Source organism: Pangasianodon hypophthalmus, chromosome 2 (genome assembly GCF_027358585.1).
Source record: "Pangasianodon hypophthalmus isolate fPanHyp1 chromosome 2, fPanHyp1.pri, whole genome shotgun sequence".
NCBI classification, from domain to species: domain Eukaryota; kingdom Metazoa; phylum Chordata; class Actinopteri; order Siluriformes; family Pangasiidae; genus Pangasianodon; species Pangasianodon hypophthalmus.
Window position 1 is genome coordinate 6,271,808 of NC_069711.1, and position 23,317 is coordinate 6,295,124.

A 23,317-nucleotide genomic window follows, 5' to 3' on the forward strand; every position below is an offset into this window, starting at 1 on the left:
AGCTGGTCATTGTCTCTAACTTATCTACTGTGCATGCTAATTGTTCCAGTGTATATTAGGCCTGAGTTGTACTGTTGCATACATAGTTATTATATGTTAACCGATACAGTTTTAACCAATAAAGTGAGTTAATATAAGGGCTACACATTCACATTTAATTACACATAACAAGAAACATCACATTTCATAGAAGCAAGTATTCAATGACAATTAAATAACTGGTCATTTTTGCTTTTATTGAAATTTTGTTGTTAACAGGACATGGAGATGATATTATTAGGTACACTTTGTAGAACTTAAGATCAAACAAAAATACAGTTTAATCTGCATGGAGCTAAAAAGGCAAATTTTTGCAAATAAAGCTTAAATATTGTTAGATCAAGACTATTTAAAAATGACTGCCATTGTTAGGAATGACATCATTGTATATGATGTGTAAAATTTTACGCTACTCTTAAAGAGTGAAAGAAAAAATAGAAAAGTCCTCCATTAACTGTTGTATTTACATGATCCATGCGTGAGGCTGAGCAACATTTGACCCGGAAATTAGACAATATCAAAAAGCCGCACAGACAGATTCTCTGTTGTTTGGTCTAAATAACTGTTTCCGTCATAAATTCATTCAAATAAAGCAAAGATTTATGTACATTAAATACACTGAAACTTTCAAAAAATCAAACAAATAACTTTAAAGCTTTATCAGATAAAATTTCAGTTGTAATCAATCCTCTGTAGACAAAGAACATAAATCAATTTGTGTAAAGTTCTAAACAAGCTCTGATATGTTTGTTTGCCCTCTTAGTTTATTGTTAGTCTCTTAAAAGGAGTACAGAAACCAAAGGCAACAGCAGGTAGAGGTTAAGAGTGGCTGTCGTCCAGCGCCACCATCACACCAAAAAAATGAGGCAATATCAGCAGAGAATATTCATATTCCCATTTCTCTTTGTACACATTTTTTTTTTAAACTTCCCAGAACAAACCTGCACTGGCATGGCTTCAGGTTTACTTAAAACAAACTTTTTCTATAGAAATGATAGATACTATTAAAAATTCCTTTCATAAAAATTATGTATGTCTCCTTGTCATAGTTCGAATCTCCAGTGGCATGTCCAGAACAGTTTTAACAGCAAGCCCAAGAGTAGCACAGAAGTAGGCATCAGGGGCATCCGTGAATACTAAAACCTGATCATGATTCCAACTATCAGGACCCATATGGTCAATCATTCGTTTGTAACATAATGGAGAAAATTAGAGTGGTAAATAATTCACATCCTTGACATCCTTGTCCCTTGTTTCTAGGGAAAGTTTCTTGATGTGATAACGACACTCTAAGGACACAAAGCCCAGCTGAGTAAGTAGTGAGAGTGGTTACAAACCACCAGTGTAAGTCAAATCCCTGTCAAAGCCCATAAATTACAAGATGCATGACCATAAAATGAAGTTGGTTCTGCTAAATATATATTTAATAAAATGTCCTTTAAATTAGACGTAGATTGCAGAACAAGCAGTCATTTAGGCGTTGCAATTAATTTAGCTACAGGCTACAATAAGTAAGGAATAAAACACTTTGGGTTCTGGACGTCTGCATCAAAACACTCAGTCATGGATTGTTTTCCTACAACAGCACCCATACTACAGCGATTATACTACAGCGATTTCCAACAATTTTATTTATTAGTGAAGGTGATGTTTAATTTTTATAGTTACATTTAATGTTGTGGAACATCTGTGAGACAAATTAGTTCCTGTTATTACTTACATTTATAAGAACAATAAACAGTTCTCTCACCAGCTTCTCCTTTTCTCTCTTTCTTGAATTAATGTTGAATGGTAATAAGAAAAAAAATGCTGTTAGTCATGCGGAAAGCGCAATGTCCTCTGTCCTGAACACTCTTCCATGGTGGAAAACATACTAATTGCTTCAAAGTATCGACACTGAGACTTCTTCCATAAATGCTAAATAAATTCACGACATCAACGATTATACATTTTCCTTTTTATATCCATTTATTATTAGCCTAAGGTTATGTAGAGCATCCACCATGCAAGTCCCTTTGAATGAGATGTAGCTATAGAAAAAATAATGTATTGGAATGTATTAATATAAACCTGTGATTTGAATTAGAGATAGCATTACTGTCAGAGCTGTTTTATGGAAGTTGAAGCAGCACTTTTTGACAAATCAGAATCAGGAATTCAACAGCACTGTGGTATAACATGATATATCTCAGCCCATTCCACTTTACAGTTCCATTATTTTTTTGTTAATCAAAATAAAATCACCTAAAGGCTTCATAGTATTGGCTTCCTCCCTCGTACAGTTCTTATCTTGATTTACCCCATACTTAAATTTGTCTCCAGATTTATTTTATTTACCAACCTTAAATACAGTGTACATTAGTCACTTGTATTGTTGGTACCATGATTTGTTAACATGGATATCAAGAATTATATGTGTAAATAATTTGAGGCAGTTTTCTTTTTTGGGTTCTATTTTATTACAGGAATAATCCAGAAAAAAAGATTGTGAGTGTGAAATTACTCCAAACCCATTTCTGCGTGCCTGCCTGTATTTGTTTGACGCATGGGACAAGGGTCATTCTGATTAAAAAAAATATAAGCACACAGTATAGATATTTATAGGATCCATTTTTAAAAGCAAATGTCATCCAATAAGTTCTTATTTGTGTGTCTTGGCTGTCCTAATTATCATAAAGGAATGACCATGTATGTGTTTCTCTTGTCCCTCTTCAATCAGAAGATCTGAATCAGAACAGAAGACTGAAACAGTTTCCCCTTATAGTTATGTTTTCAATCCATGACCATCTCATAATCAATCCCAGGGATTTATTCATGAAATAATATACAAAGTACCTGGAGATTTCATAAACGTACATCAAAATTTTAAAACATGGAACACACACTTCTGTGCTACAACTCTGCACCCAACTTGCCTTTCGTCTTTTCATTCTTTACACCCAATGCCAGATCATCAGACCAGTCAAAGTGGAGGAAGACAGTCAGCACAGTGTGTTCCATTTAAATTAATCCCACTCAGGACTTCCTGTACCCATAATATAGAACGCGTCCTTGCCACATTGCGGACTGGCACTGCCAGGTGCTCAAACGAAACTTTCATCTGAAAGACAATAATGTGGAATCTGCGTTAAGCAGGCACAGCTGTTACTGCGTTTGTGCCATTTCTCTACCCACAGACAAGCTGCTCAGAATGTAAATTTAAAAGCAGGAAAATATGTGATGGAGAGAGAGATCTACCAAGAGGAGAAAGTTTTGGTAATCATGCTCATTTACATTAAGTGATGCACAGTAAATTCTAATTTTAAAAAAAGTCTTCTTAGAATTAATTTGAATTAACTAGGCCATGGCAACAATTAAGACGAGGCACAGTGTCTTAAAGAAGGCTTAGAAGCTGTCTTAAGGCAGACAACAAACAAAAAGATCGTCAATGGTGAAAAGATGTTTGGAAGACAAGAACACAGAAAACCATTTTCTCCCAGACATATCTAATGCTAGCAAAATGTGTAGTACAGCCAAACCATTTACATTTACTCTTTTACCAGGTGCTTTTACCTAATGCCAATTACAAGCAAGGCAGAATCAATTCCAAGCACAGAGCTGAGCAGTTGAGGGTTAGGAACCTTCTCACTCGCAGTCTTGGGAACTGACAGCCATAGTCATAGACAGTGTAACCTTTACTGCCCAGCTACCACAGCCATATACAACAGACCTTGGACTTTGAGAGAACATTCATATTAGCCAACATACATAAGGCGTATAACAACCTTCCTGTGCCCAATTCTGATATGGTACCAATACATCAACTGTGGAGGCACAGAAATAACATACAGTATAATGCGTGTCAAAGCTGTAACTAGATAGAACAAATAGTTACATAGAACCTGGGTGACAAATTGCACCCAAAGATAGCCTCCCACTCCAGATTCCTGCCTCACTGAACTGTAAATTGAGCATTATAACTATGTTACGTGGGAGAAATGAAAAGCGACTAGAGTCAACAATGAGTGGCACAACAGTAGAGCGTTCAAAGAGAGGCTAGGTGTCAGGATGGTATTACTCTCCCATGCCAATCAGTGACACTAACCAGTAGTGGCCATCATGAATGTGGAAGAGGGCAGTTAGCACTTTCCTCCATATGTATTCAGCTGATAGTGTTTTCCTCCAAGTGTGTTCAGATGCCCTGCGACACAGCATGAGCAGCTGTTTGCAAACGTGTTTTGGAGGAAGCATGTACTGTCCCTAACCGTCCCTGCTTGGTAGCCTTCGTGTGATATTAGAGAACAAGCTAGTTGGTAAGACTTGGTAATGATTAAAATTGGGAGAAAATGGGTTAAAAAATGTAAAAAATAGTATTTATTTATTGTTAAAAATTGCTGTAGTCATATGTTTAAAAGGCAAAATCCGTTATGTTTAGGCTTGCAAGAAATGCAAAAATTCAGAATTGAAAGCTTTATCTAGTCAGAAATCTAAAAAAAGAGGTATTTCTTACTGTATTTTAACAATCCAGTTTGCCAATACATACTGCTTTATATACACTTCAAGTGTTTTCAAAGGTTTCTTTCATGGTTTATGTCATTCTCACAAAGGTATTGTGGGAGATGAGAAAGAAACCCCAGTGAGACATATTCTGATGAAATCATCATGTGCTAACCTTTCAGAGTAACACATACCAAAATAACAACTAAAACAAGACAACGCAAAATATACAATAAGCAGCAACTCATTCATTCTTCTTCAGTAGCCGCATGTACAAATGGTCAGATTTGTGATGGATCTGGAGTCTATCCCAGCAACAAAATGGGAATGCACCCTGGATGGGACTCCAGTGCACAGGGCACCATGCGCACACACACACAATCACACACTCATTCACATCTAGGGGCAGTTTAGTGTAGCCTGTCCATCTACTGGCAGGTGCGAGAAAACCAGGGACCCAGTTTAAAACTATGTGCCATGGGTAGAACATGCGAAACTCCACACTGACAGTAACCTGAGCTCAGGATCAAACCCTACACCTGTGAGGACCCTGAACTTGTGATATTTTCAACTTTACAATATTTTGGTCTGCCTCAAAACAACCCTGGACAGGAATTGAAGCTTCCTAGAAGTTGCCTTAGGACTTTTGCAGAATGTTAATATTACTGAATGAAGTGAATTTAGATTGGACTGGATTTATCAACATTTTATAACACTCACCAAATTAGTACTCCTGAATAAACTACTCCTCTAGGGGTGCTGCACTGTTGGTTACACATAGAAATACTAGTACATTGCTACTTTACAAAAGTTTTATAGAACGGTGTAGGAATAAACAAAGGATATATACATTTTTGATAAGATTAACATGATCACCACAACCTATACGTCCCACAGTTATGCAGATGCAGCACAGTCAGTACCACATGCAAAATCCAGCATATTTGGAAAAAGAAATTCTGCAGTGTCTGCCTGTCACATTAAAAACTGGCCTTTTAGCCACTAAAATGTTTCAGGTCAAACATATTTGCATATTTGTAGGGGGAGGTGCATTAGCAGTGCTGATATGATGTGACCAATACATCAGTGAAAAACAAATCTATAAAATCTATAAAAACTCACCCAAAGGACACTTGATAGTGCCTGTGCACTGCACTCAGATATAAGAAATAGTGGTGGCTTAGGACATCAAAATGGATTAAAGACAAATAATTACTAATATTCTGTATAAATGATTGATCTATGGCATGCCACATTAGCAAAATTTTAAATGATACTCAAATGTGAAAACAGACTGCAAAAACACACTCTCATTAAGACTCTTCGTGTCAGGTAGTTAACATCACCATAACTTTATGTAACAGAAGGGAATTATATGCATAAAAGAGTTTTGTTAAATCTTTCATAAACTGTTTAGATTTTTAGATGCCTCCCCACTACACAATTCAAACCCACAAAAAAAAAAAAATAAATAAATTCAACCGAAAACAATACTGTACTTGCACGTTCCTTAATGATGCCACATAAAATTCTCTCTCCTATGACATACAGCGGGGTCCAAAAGTCTGAGACCACTAGTGGAAATGCTTCTGTTTTGCATTTCTAATTTAATACAATAATTTTCATTACAAATTATATTACTGACAACAACTTGAATGCTTTGAAATATTTACATGAATGTCAGAGTTTCTTAGTATTTGCTACAGTGGATATAAAAAGTCTACACACCCCTATTAAAATGGGAGGTTTTTGGGATGTAAAAAAAAAAAAATGAAACTAAGATAAATCATGTCAGAACCTGTATGTTTATCGTGAAATTGCAACCTATAAATTCAAGTTAAAAACAATAAGAATTATTTTAGGAGAAAAAAATGAAAAATATGTACAATAACTTGGTTGCATAAGTGTGCACACCCCTAAACTAATTCTTATTTGAAGCATCTTTAGATTTAATCACAGCATTCAATCAATTTGGCTAAGAGTCAGTCAGTTTGGCACATTTTGATTTAGCAATATTTTGCCATTCTTCCTGGCAAAAGCATTTCAATTCTGTCAAACTGGCTGGGCATCTCCTGTGCACAGCCCTCTTCATGTCACCCCACAGATTTTGAATTGGATTTAGATCTGGACTCTGGTTGGACCATTCCAGAACCTTGATCTTGTTTTGGTGAAGCCATTCCTTTGTTGATTTGGAGGTGTGCTTTGGGTCATTGTCATGCTGAAAGGTGAAATTCCTCTTCGAGGTTTTGCGCCAAAATTGACTGGTATTTGGAGTTATTCGTTATTCCCTCCACCCTGATTAAAGCCCCAGTTCCAGCTGAAGAAAAGCAGGAAAAGCATGATGCTGCCACCTCCATGTTTCAGCATGGGGATGGTGATCTTTTTGGGATGTGATGTTTTTACTTTTTTGCACCAAATATATCTTTTGGTATTATGGCCAAAAAAGTTCAACTTTGGTCTCATCAGAACATAACATATTATTCCACATGGTTTTGGGAGATTGCTAGTTTGCAAAAAAAAAAAAAAAAAAAAGAACAATGTCACAGTTGTGCCATATTTTCTCCACTTGTTGATTATTGTCTTTACAGTGTTCCTTGGTATATCCAATACCTTGGAATTTTTTTTTGTAACCCTCTCCTGATTGATATTTTTCAACAATGAGATCCTGTACCTGCTTTGTAAGCTCTTTGTGGCCCATGGCTTTTCCAGTTGGATGTTACCAAGAAGATGTCAGGAAAGTCCTATAGGAACAGCTGTACTTTATTTGGGGTTAATCAGTCACTTTAATTCATGGCAGGTGTATATCAATTAGTATCTAAATTGAGTTTCAATGTGATTGGTTGATTCTGAACACTGCCACATTCCAAATTATAAAAGGATGTGCACACTTGTTGTTTGTCACTTGATTTTATATGTTGCAATTTCACAATAAAGGTGAAAAATATTCCGACATGGTTTAACTTCTTTTCTTTTTTTTTTTTTACATCATAAAACCTGCCATTTTAACAGGGGTGTGTAGACTTTTTATATCCACTGTATGTCCCCTTTTTTGCTTTAATGACAGTGTGTACTCGAGCTGGCATGATCCATTTTAGATCAAATCCATCAGCGTGTCGTCTGAACACGTGTTTCAACAGAAGAGATTAGGCATGAGGACCTAGAAATAGTGCAGAAGCTTGAATATTAAATATTCAAGATATTGAACATTTACATTCTTTGTTTTAAATCTTTCAACATTCTAAAACCCTTTGTTTATTTCCAATTTTAAATAAAAAAAAAAAAAAAAAATCCCAGATTTTCAACATGGTCTCAGACTTTTGGACCCCACTGTATATATACTAATGTAACGTTAATGCTTCTCTAATGTTTTAAAAAGAGTCAGATCTCCACGACATGATAAAAGACTACAAGATACACAAAACCCCTTTGTATTCTTTTCTACAGCCTTTCTACCTACAACATTATTCATGTCTTTAACAACGAATCACGTTTTGTTATTTTTGTTTCGTTCTTCAGACATATTCTTTCAATAATTCTTGAAATTCCTGTACAAGTCCATGTTGAGCGCATATATAGGACATATATTTGCTGGCATCTGACCACCGTTCCTCTTGTGTTCCTTGGACACATGATGGTTAGAATTCACTGTGGTGGTCCTCAGACTCCCAGGTTGTGAGAGAATGGGAAAGAAGGTTTTACAGTAGCAGTGTAAGGCCAAAGCAATGGTTAAGCTCCTGTCCCTGCAATCCACCACTCAGTTAAAGCCTAGCAAACCTGTGCTTTTGGCTCGTATGTTTAAAAAAAAGATCTTTGAGATTTTTGTGTCAAAGTTTAGTTCCAAATGGAAAGACATGGACTCAACAATGTTTCAATCCCCACCTCTCGCATTACAATGCAGTAAACAGGCACTGGTTGTGTAGGTGCTTCTGAACGTTGTCATGTTAGCCCTCGCTAGCAATTTTAGTGTTTAAGTTTGCAGTGTCCCCTAGTCTGTCATACCCATTCCTGCACTGGCTGTTTATAGAAGGTCACAGGTTGAGGGACACTTTTGTTCTTAAACTGGAAGATGGTGTAAATGAGGACCAAGATGCACAGAGACAGAATGCAAGGGATTACCACAGCAATCGCATTTACGGTGCTTGGCACATCATTTATGGCAACCATGATGTCGACATCGTCATGGGGGAGGTGTCTGTCCTTGTTCTTCTCCACTTCTGTTTGGTCGCAACCCATCCAATCCTTAAGGATAGACTTTGGGTAGCCAGGTTCCACTGTTAGCTTCTGGTTGTCAAACTTCCAGTAGTCCTTTCCTTTGTAGAAGTAAGTGTGAACTGGAAAAAGGAAAAGGGATACATAATATGAGGTAGGTATCAGATAAAAAAAAAAATTCAGAATCATAATGTATGTACTCATGACTCACTCATTTTAATTTAGCTTAGCTTTCTAGTGATACAAACATGTTAGTAGAATAGTATGTTCCCCAAATATTAGATACTGTAAGGTATGCTCAGTTAAATGTCTGCTGTAAACACAATTTGTGATGTTACACATTTGTACACAATATTCAAATAAATTACAACAATTATGTGAAATATTTGCAGTGCTTTTCCACTATTGTGTATATGTGTCCATAACCCCTTCACATAACATCGCATAACTCCTACAAAGAAGTAGGAGGAGTACTCTGGAAATTGATGGGTAGTGATTTGTACTGGGAAAGATTAGTAAAATACTAAAATTCTAAGTTTGCAAACTGACTTTCTTTGACAACAAAAGAAAATTGCTCTATTAAGACACAGCAAGTTTTTTGTAATGGTGTTGAGTGCACCCATATAAAGTGGGCTATTACAATAATCATGAAAATAGAGATAATTTTCAGGCCTTTGTCAGATGACCATAAATACCAACAAAACCAGGAGTCATTCTTTTACTGTGACTGAATCTCAAATGGTGTTCTATTAGGTTTGTACTACAGTGCCTTTATGTTATATCATATGTAAATGAGCAAAGCAGCTGAGTAAAAAGGGATCTGTCCTAAGCTGAAGATGGTGGAATTCACATGTATCACAGATAAAAAAAAAAAAGTCAAATCAAGCTAAAAATCAGTGATATGAAAACAATTTGGGTAAATAAACAAAAAACATTATATGACAAAATTGTGATATTGCTAAATAAGATGAAAGACGTTTTACATTATTACTAAAGATTTCTGCATCATTTTTTGTTGATAAAAATTGATTCTAGCCAGAGACCTTATCATGATGATTCTGTGGCAGTAATCAGTCAATGGTATGCATTATTTCTAGACAGATATATATACATAACTTTAAGTGTGTCGCAGGGTGTGCCTCAACCAAAGATGACAAGTATGACAAGAAAAGATACTTAATCACTTGCAAATTAAATTTGTGCTTTCATCCACGTTGCCTGACTTTGATAAGCTTAAGTGTGGCACACAAGCCCAGCCCCCTCACAGACATGGTGAATGAGTGCATAGTGTGTGCTGTTATTGTGCTCAGTGCACAGTGATTCATAAAAGCATTGTTAAATGTGTTAAAAAAAATTTTTTTCCCTCTTCAGTGCATGACAATTAAATGTTATGTGTTGCCCTAATTATGATATACAAACAGGAGATTTTACCCTGTACAAACAAACAATAGCAATTAACTTAAGTTTAATCTTTACATAAGAGTGTTACCTGACTTTCTGTGGGTTGCGCATTATTTTAGTGTTCTGCACCTTGAACAAATAAAGTTTTGGGTGGGGTCAAAGGTTTTGGTGCCCTTAAAATGGGGTCATTGGCCAGAAAGGGAACCACTGTAAAGATGAGGTGGGATAAGACACACAAAAGAGTTGTACCAATTGTACCGAACACTGATATTGAGGCCAGAAGTGACATTCTGACCTGCAGTCTCTTTTTTAATGGGCCGTTGTGACTTCATTCCAAACAACAGAACATATCAAATCTAAATGTGGCTAGCATAATTTCTGTTCGAAATGAATTCAGTCTGACCTCATGTTTTCGACTTTGGCTAACTAATCAAGTGAAGGTAAAATATTGAAGATACAACAAGAACAAATGAATGACCCTGTACCCTGTGGCTTTGAGATGCATATGCTGTGAACATGAGGAAACATGATGAGAGGGATGTAGCTATAAAGTGCTTATCAAAGCAAATGTTTGCTTTTACATGAAGACAATGATGCATGACCTTTTATATGTAAAGAAGTCCATATTCATGAGAGCATTAAAGGTTAAAATACAGTGGGTAGAGAAAACTCCACCACAGTCGGTCTAGCTGTGATGACAGATAAAATCATGCATCAGTGAAGCACACTCCTTCTTAAATGCATATTAAGGGGGGCAGACAAACACAGTGAACAGAAACAAAAACAAATAATTGGTGTGGCAGTCTGGGCAAATGAAAAAATAATCTGGTTTTGGCCAAAATTGTTTTTTTCTTCCTATAACATACTTTGTTAGCTCAACATTAAGAAACCATATATATAATGTATACATAAGTTATCTTTCTGCATTAACAAATACAGTTGTAAATGCAGTCAGTCTGCCTAAAGAGGACTAAAACCTTGCTAGCTAACTGTGATTTTCTCAGACTTTGATCAAGTTGTTGGATTGCTACATGGCATAGGGAATTGGACATAAGCCTAATCAGTTCAGTTTGTAATCAGATGCATGTTGTCAAAATGGTCCCGATGCTTCTGCACTCCATGTGGAATGGAAACTTTAAATGGAATTTTCTCCCTTTTCACTTTCAGGGTTAATCAGAATTAAAATCTCTTGAACTTTACTTCTGGTTGCAAATGCAAATCAGAAACATATTTCAGTTAAAACACTTCAGAAACACTTTCAGTGGGAATTCACTTGATTTATAGTTAATCTCATCTAATATAGTTAAACTTTTCAAAACAGAATTATGTCTGGTATTATGTTTGGACTCTATCTCCTCCTAGGGCTTTCAACCTACATCCACCAAACTTTCACACATTGTCCGACTTATATCCAAGAAAGTTGATTGTGTTTTTCTAAGGGATCTGACCTACCTGACTCATCTTTTGTCCCTTTTTCCATCCCCTTTCCCCCCATTTACTTGAATGGGATTTAAAAAAAAATGCTTATTTATTCAGTTCTTTTTTCTTCCCCATTCATTTTAATAGAGGAAAGCTAGAGTGGGTGATGTAAATTGTCTGAATTCGCTGTTTCAACAAAAACATTTCTGTCTAAAATCCTTATACTTTCACCTAGAAACTCCCTTCAAGTTTTAAATTGTTGAGCTATTCCCCCATTCAAAAACCTCGAAACATCGAATTGTTTCAAAATATATTTTTGAAGTTATGAGTGTTGGTTTGGCACTAGGGCAAGTAAAGGGTCTCATTCACTTCCATTCAAAATCTGGCACCATCAGCATAAGCACATACAGATGTGCTGGTCAGGTGTCAACGAACTTTTGGCCATATAGTGTAGCTCACTAGAGGATGCACAGTTAGTATGGACGGGGCAATGTGTTCACTTCCTTAACTGAATTCACAAATTAGCTGGAAAAATAATTTATTCAAGTCTAGCAATTAAATTAAAATATTCTACAGAAGCTTGCTGTAGAGCAATCTGCTTGCAGAACCATAGCACTTATATATACAGTTGACAGCAACAGGTTTAAAGCAACACAGCAGTGTCTCATAATGTGTATTTATTATGAAACTAACCTTTTATGCACAGTAGGTGTGGAGACATAAATCATAGCCTGAAGCTGTGTAACTCAACCCTTGTTCTCTGTGTAAAATCCATTCTACTATAAAATAACCATTAAGGGTGACTCATACCCCAAAACAAGCAGCAGCAATATACACAGCTGTGCACTGTGCCAAATAAAGACTAACCACTTGCTCCAATACTTTCACAAATATGACTATGATTTCAGTGTCATCATCAGTAAAATGTAAAATATTTTCAACAGTGAGGCTGACTTCCTTTTCAGTACTTACAACATATTTGCCTTGTGGAAAAATGTGGTGGAAAAACAGAACGGAATAACACGGAAAAATACATTTACATATTTACTTGAATAAGATTTTAAAACAACTCCATTAAAACTATTCTTACTAAGGATGGGTGATAACCACTGATCTCTTTCAGTCGAATGCCAAATAATACCAAGACTATTGTACTGGTAATTGTAATGGTACTTTGAAAAGTTTTCTTGTGTCTATAAAAAGGGAAATGGGATTTCTACAGGGAGAACACTGATATCAAATATTACAGTATATGTGAAATAAATAATCCACAAAAAACTTCCAGTTGTTCACTCAAAACCCCAAGCCCCAAGTTGCTCAAGGGTTCAACTGAAAATGTGGTTAATTCTTATATGTTTAATCAGGTTTCTGCTACTGCCACAGTATCTAATACATTTCTGGAATGTGTCACATTATTCTCATTATTATTTGTGTGAAATAACCCCAACAATGCTTCTTTCCTTTACAGCCATATCACTTACAATACAATTACAGTACAATGTGTCTGCGAGCATATGTGTACTAAACAGACTAGCGGTCTATTATTATGTAATGTTAAGGCATAAAACATTTTATTTTCCAGGGTCACATTTTGTTTGTTGAAAATAAGCACGTAGTATCAATGTTTTCATATTAGGATTATTTTTTATAAAGAAACACCAGGATACAGTATCGACGCGCCCATCCCAGTGGATCTGCCCAAGAGGAGGAAATGTGCCTCTGCTTTTCAGTATCAATTCTTACTCATTTACAGTTTGGCTCCTTGCTGTTTTCTGATATTTGGCCTAACAGCACTCATTTTCTTTAGCCTAATAGCAATGTTTGGTCATTTACATTTGCATGTTTTCACGCTGAAGTCCTATTCTAAAGATGTCACCTGCATAAAAAGTACCCACACAAACACATACACAGACACACACGCGCAGCAAAGCACTACAGCAAGCGAACGTTTGCTGCAGTTATTCAAGTAAAACAATTTTGAGTGCCGGCTATTACTCCTAATTTCTAAGCAATCTCTTTTAGCATGGTCTTTCAGGATGTTCATAATGGAAACTTTCTTCCTCAACTCCTCTCACTTACATCCTTCACGGCTGACAAAGGCTCCTTGAGGTGCTTCAGGAATGCCCTTCCACACGGTGATGGGTTTGGGATAGCCCGGGTCAGCTGTATGCTTTTCCTCATTGTAGCGCCAGTACTGGTCACCTTTGAAAAAGTAGGTTTTGCCCACAGGCTCCCAGCGCAGTGCCATGTCAATGCCCTCACGGGGCAAACAGTTGCCCAACTCCACTAGGCTGTGCGGGTAACCTGGCTCTGCTGTCACTTCCTTAAATACCCAGTACTTGTCTCCTGTGGGACAGAAAATGAGATCAAAGTTAATATAGACATAATAGAAAATATGATAGTGCATGATGATCTACTTAGCATTACACTTATTTTAATTAACAGAACTTAAAAATATATATTGTTACTCCAAACCAAATGTGACTATTTACACTGCTTGCTTAGGTAAAAGTACAGAGAGTCAGAAAAAAATATTATAAGTCAGTATATCAATACTGATGGTGAATTTGGTTCTTTTGTGATGCATCCTGAGAGCTTATTTTTTGAGTAACATAAAAAACATTTATAGATATATTCCTTCTTGATGAAGCCTCAGAGATCTAGAGCCTTGAATTAAAAATAGTCTCTCTCCACACAAGAAGATTGGCCTGGCCTAATTTACTAAGGGAGAGGGGAAAAAAGTAAAGAAAGAGAAGCAGTGGAGACACAGGGATTAGAATTGTCCAGAGGAAGAGCTGAGCTAACTGATGGACAGATTCATGGCAAGGAGTGAAGAAGAATCAATACTGAGTGTTAGGCACTGCTTCTACAGCCACTAGAATTCTTGGAGGAGTGCTGCTGGTTTAGTGCCAGTTCTCTCTTTACATAATGATTTATGAATGTTGTTCCTAGACTAGGAACATGCTGTTCTTTATATTTGGAACCTTTCAATCAATCTTCAAAAAGAAATTTAGATATGTATAGTCCACACAGAAATTATTGGAACAGCAAGGGCAATTTTTTTATTTATTTATTTTTACTATACACTGTAGACATTTGAGTTTGAGATCAAAAGATGAATATGAGATGATAGATCAGAATTTCAGTTTTCATTTCCTGATATATACGATTATAGATGTGTTAAACAACTTAGAATATGGCACCTTTGGTAGCAGACCACCCAATGTTTAGGTGAGCAAAACTATAGGAACGGATAGTCTTAAACTAAATAACACTTAATATTTGGTTGCATATCCCTTGCTTGCAATAACTGCATCAAGCCGGCAACCAGCTTACATCACCAAACTACTACATGCTTCTTTTTGTGAAGCTTTTCCAGGCTTGCATGGCAACTTTCAGTTTTTATTTGTTTTAGGGGGGGTTTGTCCCTTCAGTCTCCTCTTCAGGAGGTGAAATGCATGCTCATATAAATCATATTTAAGCCCCATACAAATCAGGCATATGTATGTACCTTTAAAGAACACAAATTTGCCATCGGATCTCTCATAAGCAGCATCAATGCGGGGTGGGAGACCTTTCCAGAACTGGTCAATCAGCATGGGGTAACCCTCTTGAACCTTGTTACTGCGCAAACGCCAGAACCAGCGATCCTAAGACACGAAAATACTTGACATTATAATTAACATTTAGATAACTAGCACAAAAATATTCATGCGACTGATTATTATGCCTTGCACGCACTGCCTTAGCAAAAACCTATGGCTAAGCCAATGAATGCAAGGCATAAGAAACACTCAGATGAATATTCTCAAATGATTCCATTTGTATCATTCTTAAATATCTGAAGTAAGGCATTAAATTATGATTATATTTTATCATATATTTTAGAGTCAACTGATTTATCTTTTCTGCTTAAAAATCAATTTGACTGATATATTTTGCCGTGCAGTATGTCTGATTTGATTGGTTGGAGGTCAGGTGGTCAAATTGTCTGTCAAGACAAATGTATTCATATAGCACTTTTAAAAATAATTTCAATTTGGTTTCATTCAACAATGTGCTGTACAGAAGTAGCTTAAAGTCTATGGATGACTGAGATTTTAAAAGTTAAAATAATTAAATATTAGATTAAAAAAAAGATTAAATAATAATAATAATAATAATAATAATAATAACTTTCCTAAGGAAGACTTTTTTAACCCTGACCAGAAAATGTCTCACCAAAGCAACTTCATCTGCCATTTGTGCTGAAAATAAATTTGCCTTATGTTACATTATTAAACAAATACATTACAAATGAGAATCAACCAGTTGATGGCAGGAGCCCAGAAAAAGACAAAAAATAAGGGAGCTCACCTTGAAAACGAACATCTCCCTCCTGAAAAAGGCCACTGTGTTAAAATTGCCGTCACAGATGTTGGGTTTTCCAGAGCCAGGAGAGGGCCTGTCACCGAAGGGAGGTCGAGGAGGACGGGACTGACGGTCGTTTTTCCTCTCAGAAGGAGAGTAAGTCCGCCGTGGTGGGAGGGTTGGAAGAGACCGAGTTGGCTCCAACATTGCAGTTGGGACACCTGGGAGGTATTACAAAAACGGGGTTTGATAAAATTCAAATTCAAAATGAGTTGAGTAAACCTGACATGAGAGGGATCACACAGTGAACGTAACACGTCATCATCAGTTTAGACCTAATAAACGGATTCATAACGGAGGAATGTGACAAAAAAATCTAGCTCAGGGTAGTCAAACATAGACTGCAGACCAGAACTGGCCCGATAAAGGTTCTAATCTGGCCCAGCAAATGAATTTAAAATCTTTGTGGGCCATAACTGAATTGAAAGATTAGAAAAAAAGAGTCTTTGTTATGTCCCTAGGGGGAAAATAGAGCAATAAACTCAGGGCCATCAACTCAGCTACTAATAAAATGTGCTAATGATATGCAATTCTCCATTGGCAATCTAACAACTTTTATCTTTTTATTTGTGCCTTTCAGATAAATGCAGATAAATGAACACATTTATGAGGAGTTAGTGATGTGTTATTGGTCTGCTAAACTGTTTTTTTTTTTGGTCTGGTCCACTTGACATAAATGTAATGTGGCCCATTACCTGAAATGAGTTTGACCACCCCTGCACTAGATTGTTGTATTTCTCTCAAATGGAGGCCATAAATACTGATGTCTGTACATGCAGGCTGCAAACACGTTTTCAGGAAGAAAATGAAACTGTCAGCATCATCAAGGGACCATGAGTTGACAAGGCAAAGAATAGGACATACACTATATGTCCTATTCCATACCTCTTATTTCGCTCTTTTCTACTCAAGTATGCAATGCACACAATGAACGCAAAGTTTCACATTTACTATATGTAATCTTAATATCATATCATATTTTTCCAGCATAATTTTTTGAGTATCTCTTTTACAAAATAACATTTACAGAACTGTTCAGTAATGCTGAACTGAAAATAAAGGTTCTCTACCATATATTTTCTGGATGCCTTGAAGGTCATCTAGTGGCAGTTTGAAGTTTTGTGTCTCCATGTATTGGTAGAAAGGGGCCATGATTGCACTCGGGTCATTGGAATGTTCCAGACCCAATGCGTGGCCCAACTCGTGCACTGCCACCAGGAAAAGGTCATTACCTGAAAAGACCAAAGTCAAAGTTGCAAAACATCTGTGTTGAGCAAGAGATCATCTTGAATACAGTGTAACAAGAAATATTTTTTTTAGCTGAATTCCATGAATTCTGAATCAACAGCAGCAGAAATAGTAACATAACTCTCTCCAGCCCATGCAGATTGTAAACATATGTTTGTGCGTGGTCTAATTTGCATATCATAATTTGCCCACATCCACATACCATCAAATTTTCTCCCTCGCTCTTGTTTCATTTCTAATTGGATCAGTAAACTCCTCCCATTTTTATTTTATTAACTTCATTTTCTTTAACCCCCACTTCAGTCCTACATCTCTTTTGCCCTCTTCTCTGGATTCTCTTTCTTCTCTGCTTCTCTCTCTCTCTCACATGACATGAATTAAATGAAACTTAAAGCCTAGTACTGTGTCAGCATCCTGACACACATAAAGTTATAACTGTGTGGGCTGTGACCAATCAGATTTGATGTAGATCCATTCTCACTGGAACAAAAAAGGGAATTTTCTGAAATGTACGACCAGAGATAATCTTTCAAACACGTTCATACACGTTATGTACACAGCACACCATGGATGCTGATAAAGTCTGCCTTTACTTCCAAAACAGGGTGAAGCTCCAGCTTATTTCATCTTATCAATTAAAGTACCCCTGCGCATAAATACTTGATTTAGAAATTGTAAAAACATGGATGGATTATTTCACAGTTATCTATTTCAAAAAAACAAAACCTTCTCATACCCTTAGTAGGAAAAACTGTTTAGTGTGTCATGTATGATCGGTATTGCTTGCTAGCTGTGTGCTAAAAGTATAATTACTTAAAGTATAATACAGTACCATGTAGAGCAGCGGAAAGTAAACACAAGTCAACAGCCGAATTTATCCTTCTGTTTAGGGAAAGTAATCTCTAGGAGCCATATAAATGATTTTTGGATTATTTTTGCAAAAGTAATTGCTGCTTTTTAAGTAATCATAGAAAAAGAATGTTTTCCATTATGACTGTTACATGAATATTGCTAATAATTAATAATATTTAAACACACACCTCCTAAATATTTTGGCCAAATAACTCTTTTGCTTCATGCACAAAATGACTTTGAATAAATGCACTTAATTCATGGCATACTTTCTTTTCACATTTTTATGCATCAATTTACTGATCTTTTTTAAAATTAACCAAATATGTGTCCTAAATGTTAGACCGGCATATGATGCAATTATCATGCATATTATTAGAGACTGAAATTTTTTTATTGTCACACTGGTGACAATACGTGGTTACATGGTTCACAATCAACCTCCGTGCTCTGTCAGGTGACTAATCACTGGATTCACTACCAACCTATTGCACTTTCAGCCACTGGACTTCTGATAAAGTTTCTAGGTCTATCTAAATAAGGAAAACATACTGGGATATTTGATTGTATCCCTAGTATTTGCATATATTTGCCATCTGTGAGATGAATAAACAGATTTCTGTCTGCTCAGTATCCTTTGGCCTTTTCCCAGTGGGATGTGTTCCTCTTCTTCCAGTTCTATGCTGCATTTAATTGTTGAACTTTGCTCTCAGAGGAATCTCCTCTCAGCTCCTGAAAGTCTGCACCTCTCCTACACGCCTACACCCTACCCCCCTTCCCTGCACCCCTGGGACTGTCTAATGCTCTCTAATGCTCCCTGGTCTGCCTATCCTTTATTCTCTGTCTCTTTGCCAAACTGGTCATTTTTTTCCCCTTGTCTGCTTATTCTCTACATCTGTGATTAACCAGCAGCTACACAGATGTGCAGAATTAAAACTCATCATTCAAAAATGATGATCATTACTATTTATCCATTCGACTTTTTATTTTCTAAAACAGACAATGTGTTTGGTTGCTTGCTTAGTTTCTTCTTCTTCAGATTAATATGAAAATGTAGCAGTGATTGTTTATTATTCTCTGTATCAATTATTACTACCTTAAATTATCACTAGTAAACTGTACAATTGCTTCAGTAACAAAAAATGGTCACAAGGTCACAAGAGTGTGATCAACCCAATCTGGTCCTGAGCAGATAAACGCAGAAGCCCTGTTTCGATCTCTATCTGCCATACCTGTGTTCTCTACAGATCACCACAGCAATCCACCAACAATTATCATTTTTAATTTATTAATGAGCATATTGTGCTTTTAAACCATTTATAGTTACACTCAGTTTTGTGGAATGTCTGTGTGATAAATTAGTTTCCATAACCAGCCTCTCTATTTTTCTCTTTCATGAAGTGAATAAGAAAAAAAGCAGCTTGTCATGTTACCACGAAACTGGAAAGTGTTGACACTCGAGACTCCTTACAGAAATGTCTCCTTACAGAAAACCACATTGACAAGTGTCTTTGTTAAATAACAATAACACTTTTTTAATCCATGTATTATTAGCTTTAGATTATGTGGAGAATGTGCCATACAAGTCCCTGTGTTTGAGTTTACATTTACATATACATTAATATAAACATTTGAGTTACAGCTGGTACCACTGTCAGAGCTGTGCTGTTACTGAAAATTAATTAACACCTTCTGACCAATCAGATTTGAGAATTCAAAAGCACTCTAGTATAATATTATGTAATGCCAGTGTGAGTGAAGTGTGAGTCATCCATGGAAACATTAACAGTATTTTTAACTAAACTACCTGATGATTCTAGATACATACTAAAGCAAAGTAGATTAATACATTTGTATAAGGCACTGTTATCTCTATGCAGTCTGTCTGTGTATATTCAAGTCAATTTCTTTTATAAATAAAGTACTGATAGACTGGAAAAACTCTCCATGAATTATGACACTGCTAGCTCACTTACCGTCATGATTAGCATTGCCTAACGTCCAAGGCTCGTCAGAGTCAAAGTGTGTGTCCCCTCCAATTCCAGGGCCAGGGAAGTAGGCATGGGCTAAAAAACCTCCCTCTCCGTCAAATGGAGAGCTATCACCGTGAAACCCTGAGGCAAAGAAGATCATGATGTCGGCCTCTTTGCCCTCTTTCTTTATCTCAGAATAGGCCACTTCCTGAAAGGTCAGCGGGGTTGCAGTCTGCCACACATCAAACGCCTGCCGGATCGCCCTCTGCGTGTCCTTCTCACCTACCTTAGGGGTGAAGTTGTGTATGCTGAAGAGAGTAGGAAAAAAATAAAGAAATAAAAGATTTAACATACATACTTTATCATTTTCAAGTGAGCATCTCTGATTGTATTCCACAAAACATATATATATATATATATATATATATATATATATATATATATATATATATATATATATATATATTCAATTCAATTCAATTCATTTTTATTTGTATAGCGCTTTTTTACAAAGGTCATTGTCTCAAGGCAGCTTTACACAAACAAAAGTAAAGTGAAGTGTGTGTGTGTGACGTCTCTAATGAGCAAGCAGGGCGACGGTGGCAAGGAAAAACTCCCTGAGATGGTGATAGGAAGAAACCTTGAGAGGAACCAGACTCAACAGAGAACCCATCCTCATATGGGTTTACACTGTAGTGCGTGTGTGTGTGTGTACAATGTGTGTTTGTGTAGTCCATAGAAAACAGCTGAAGCGTCTTCGTGGCAGTGTATATATATATATAATTTTAAACACCAAGTAGTAGTTATGCGCAGCTTCTTTACAAATGCTAACACTGCCAAAGGCATCATTCCATGTAAGATAAAACAGTATATACTGGAATTTGTCAGTACATGACTGAACACTTATTTGACCACCCACCATGTGAATTACAGCCATTTGAATGTAAATTACTTTAGTAAATAAACAGTGGCTGTGGGTGAACAGAAATGTTGCATATTAGGGGTGTGTGATATGATGATTGTAGATTGTGAACTATTAAAATGTCTCCACAGTCTCTTTTTACAGAGAGTGTGTACATTGATTCTAAGGATTTTGTCAATGAAAATGCTCAGACATGGCATGCCAAATCTTTTTATGAACCAGACTTTACTCTGTTTGCTTTGTCTAACTTGCTTTCTTTCTTACAATCTGACTAACAAACCTATAATAATCAAGAGTAGGCAGTTTCTGAGCTTTACATTTCATCCTTGGTTTGTTTAGCGGCATGGACGAGTTAGTGCCTAAAAATTCAACATCAGTTATATGGAACTGCTGGGTTTTACACTATGGGCATGGCGGGAACAACACTTGTTTGCAAAAATGCAAAGGCAAGATGTAGCCTTGGTGGTTTAACCACCAAGAAAGCACCCTAAGGAGTGTGAAGACATCAGTAGAGTGACATATTTTATTTAACATTTTTTAAATACACAAATCTATGCTTGATTATTTTTAGTTTAATAACAATTGTTTGCTGGCAGAATTCTGAGTCAGAGGCAGATGCAAGTGCAGATAAACATTTAATAGATGAGACAAAGAAACAAACTTGAAGAACATGAAAGAACATGAACCATACCTTGGTAAACACGGAAACTTACATGAAACACAAAGTGAAGGTGACAAAAGCTGGACAATGAGTGCTACCAAAGACAGAACTTAAATACCAGTGCTCATTAGCTTACAACGTGACTCAAGTGTGTGGGATTACCGTGATGTGCTGGGGCTGATGGGAAACGCGATTCTGCACCACATTCTGCACTGACCTGACATTTACAATTTGTTAAGATGAGCCCTTTATAATTACACAATTTTAGAATTAGTTTGAAAGGGTACTTTGGCATAATGTGTTTCTGTTATTCTTTTTCTTTGAGGTTATGTATCTTGTAGAGCTGTATTTTCATCAATACGGAAATTAGTTTGGTTGCTGTATTCAGTAACTCACAAATAGTCTTAAAAACTGACTTGAAAAATAATTGTGACAAGATTATTTTTAGCCAGATCTTCCACCCGTTTCTTATATACACTCTTAAAAAATGTCAAATCCTTAAAGGTTCTTCAGTTGTCCCTCTAAGAGAACCCTTAAAACCTCTATGTAGAACCTAAAACAGAGTGTTTCCCTATCAGAAAGAGACCTTGTATGGGGCTAGGAACCCTTAATTATCTAAAGAACCCTTAGAGAACTCTTGGAGAAAACTTTTTTTTCCTAACATAAGGGAAAACAGTGCAGAGGCAAAAAAGCACCTTACCTTGCAGTTTCCTCAAACAACAATGCAAACTCAAATCCTTCAAACCGGAACTAAAAGATTTTAATTAAATTAATAGGCATAATTATAAAAACCGAATAAGTGAGTTATTGTAGTGTAAGTTTTTAAGCAGGGCTTTACAATAATGTAACCTTTATGATACCATAATATAATACTATAATGTAACCTTTATGATACTATAATATGATACTAAAATGAAACATTTATGATACTATAATTTAACATTTAAGAGATTAGACATTTAAGAAAACCAAATAAATCCACTTTACACTGCCCACTTCTTCAAAATAGGGAATGAACACTGAGAAATGCAGAGTCTCTCTTTTTCCCCCACTCACTCTCTCTCTATATCACTCACCTTTTTCTGACTGCTCTCCAAGATCTAATTCACTAGCCTTCTCTAAATATAGATTTGGCAGCAGCACAGAGACACAAAGGGCAGATCACTGCAGTACTCCTCTAGCCATGTTAAATGTGTCTTATTCTCCTTGTGAGACCCTCCACTGATATAATATCTGATATAACTGATATAATATAATAATGCTATCCCTGCAACTAAATCTAACCCCAGTAACCAAAAGGAAATATTTAGGCCCTTTTATGTTTTATGTTTTTTTCTTTTTCTTTTTGAATAAAAGCCGCCGGTTTTGTAAAAAAGAAATTTTACTTGTGGGGATCTGCCAAATGTCCCCACAAGGTCAAAACTGTCAGATATTCCTATCATTGTGGGGAACCACAGCAAGTAGTCCCCACCAAGATATAAAATGTGTTGCGCTTTAGTCATGCATTAGTCCTTAATAAATAAAAAATAATTCAAAAGTAATCAGTGGAAAATTGTACTGGTATAAGAGAAATAAAATACTTCAGGATGTGCTGTTGTAAGATAATAATCACCTTTCTAATCACAACTTCACATTAGTTCACATCGGACCATCCTGTTGTTGATCATTTTCCTACGACACGCCATTGTGTTTTATTCCCTTCATATA

The 23,317-nt window shown here is 36.3% G+C and overlaps 1 protein-coding gene across 1 annotated transcript in view; it reads right to left on the minus strand.

Moving 5' to 3' along the window:
- Window positions 1–215: 215 nt before the first annotated feature.
- The window catches only part of mmp24 (matrix metallopeptidase 24), a 46,180-nt gene continuing 23,078 nt past the window's right edge, over window positions 216–23,317 (minus strand). Inside the window, exons 4-9 of the mRNA XM_026935885.3 lie at window positions 20,031–20,335; window positions 17,025–17,186; window positions 15,901–16,115; window positions 15,056–15,194; window positions 13,624–13,890; window positions 216–8,846 (exon numbers count right to left, since the gene is read on the minus strand). Of these exons, the coding sequence (XP_026791686.3) occupies window positions 8,509–8,846; window positions 13,624–13,890; window positions 15,056–15,194; window positions 15,901–16,115; window positions 17,025–17,186; window positions 20,031–20,335 (1,426 nt within the window). The 3' untranslated portion in view covers window positions 216–8,508. The remainder of the gene's footprint in view (window positions 8,847–13,623; window positions 13,891–15,055; window positions 15,195–15,900; window positions 16,116–17,024; window positions 17,187–20,030; window positions 20,336–23,317) is intronic.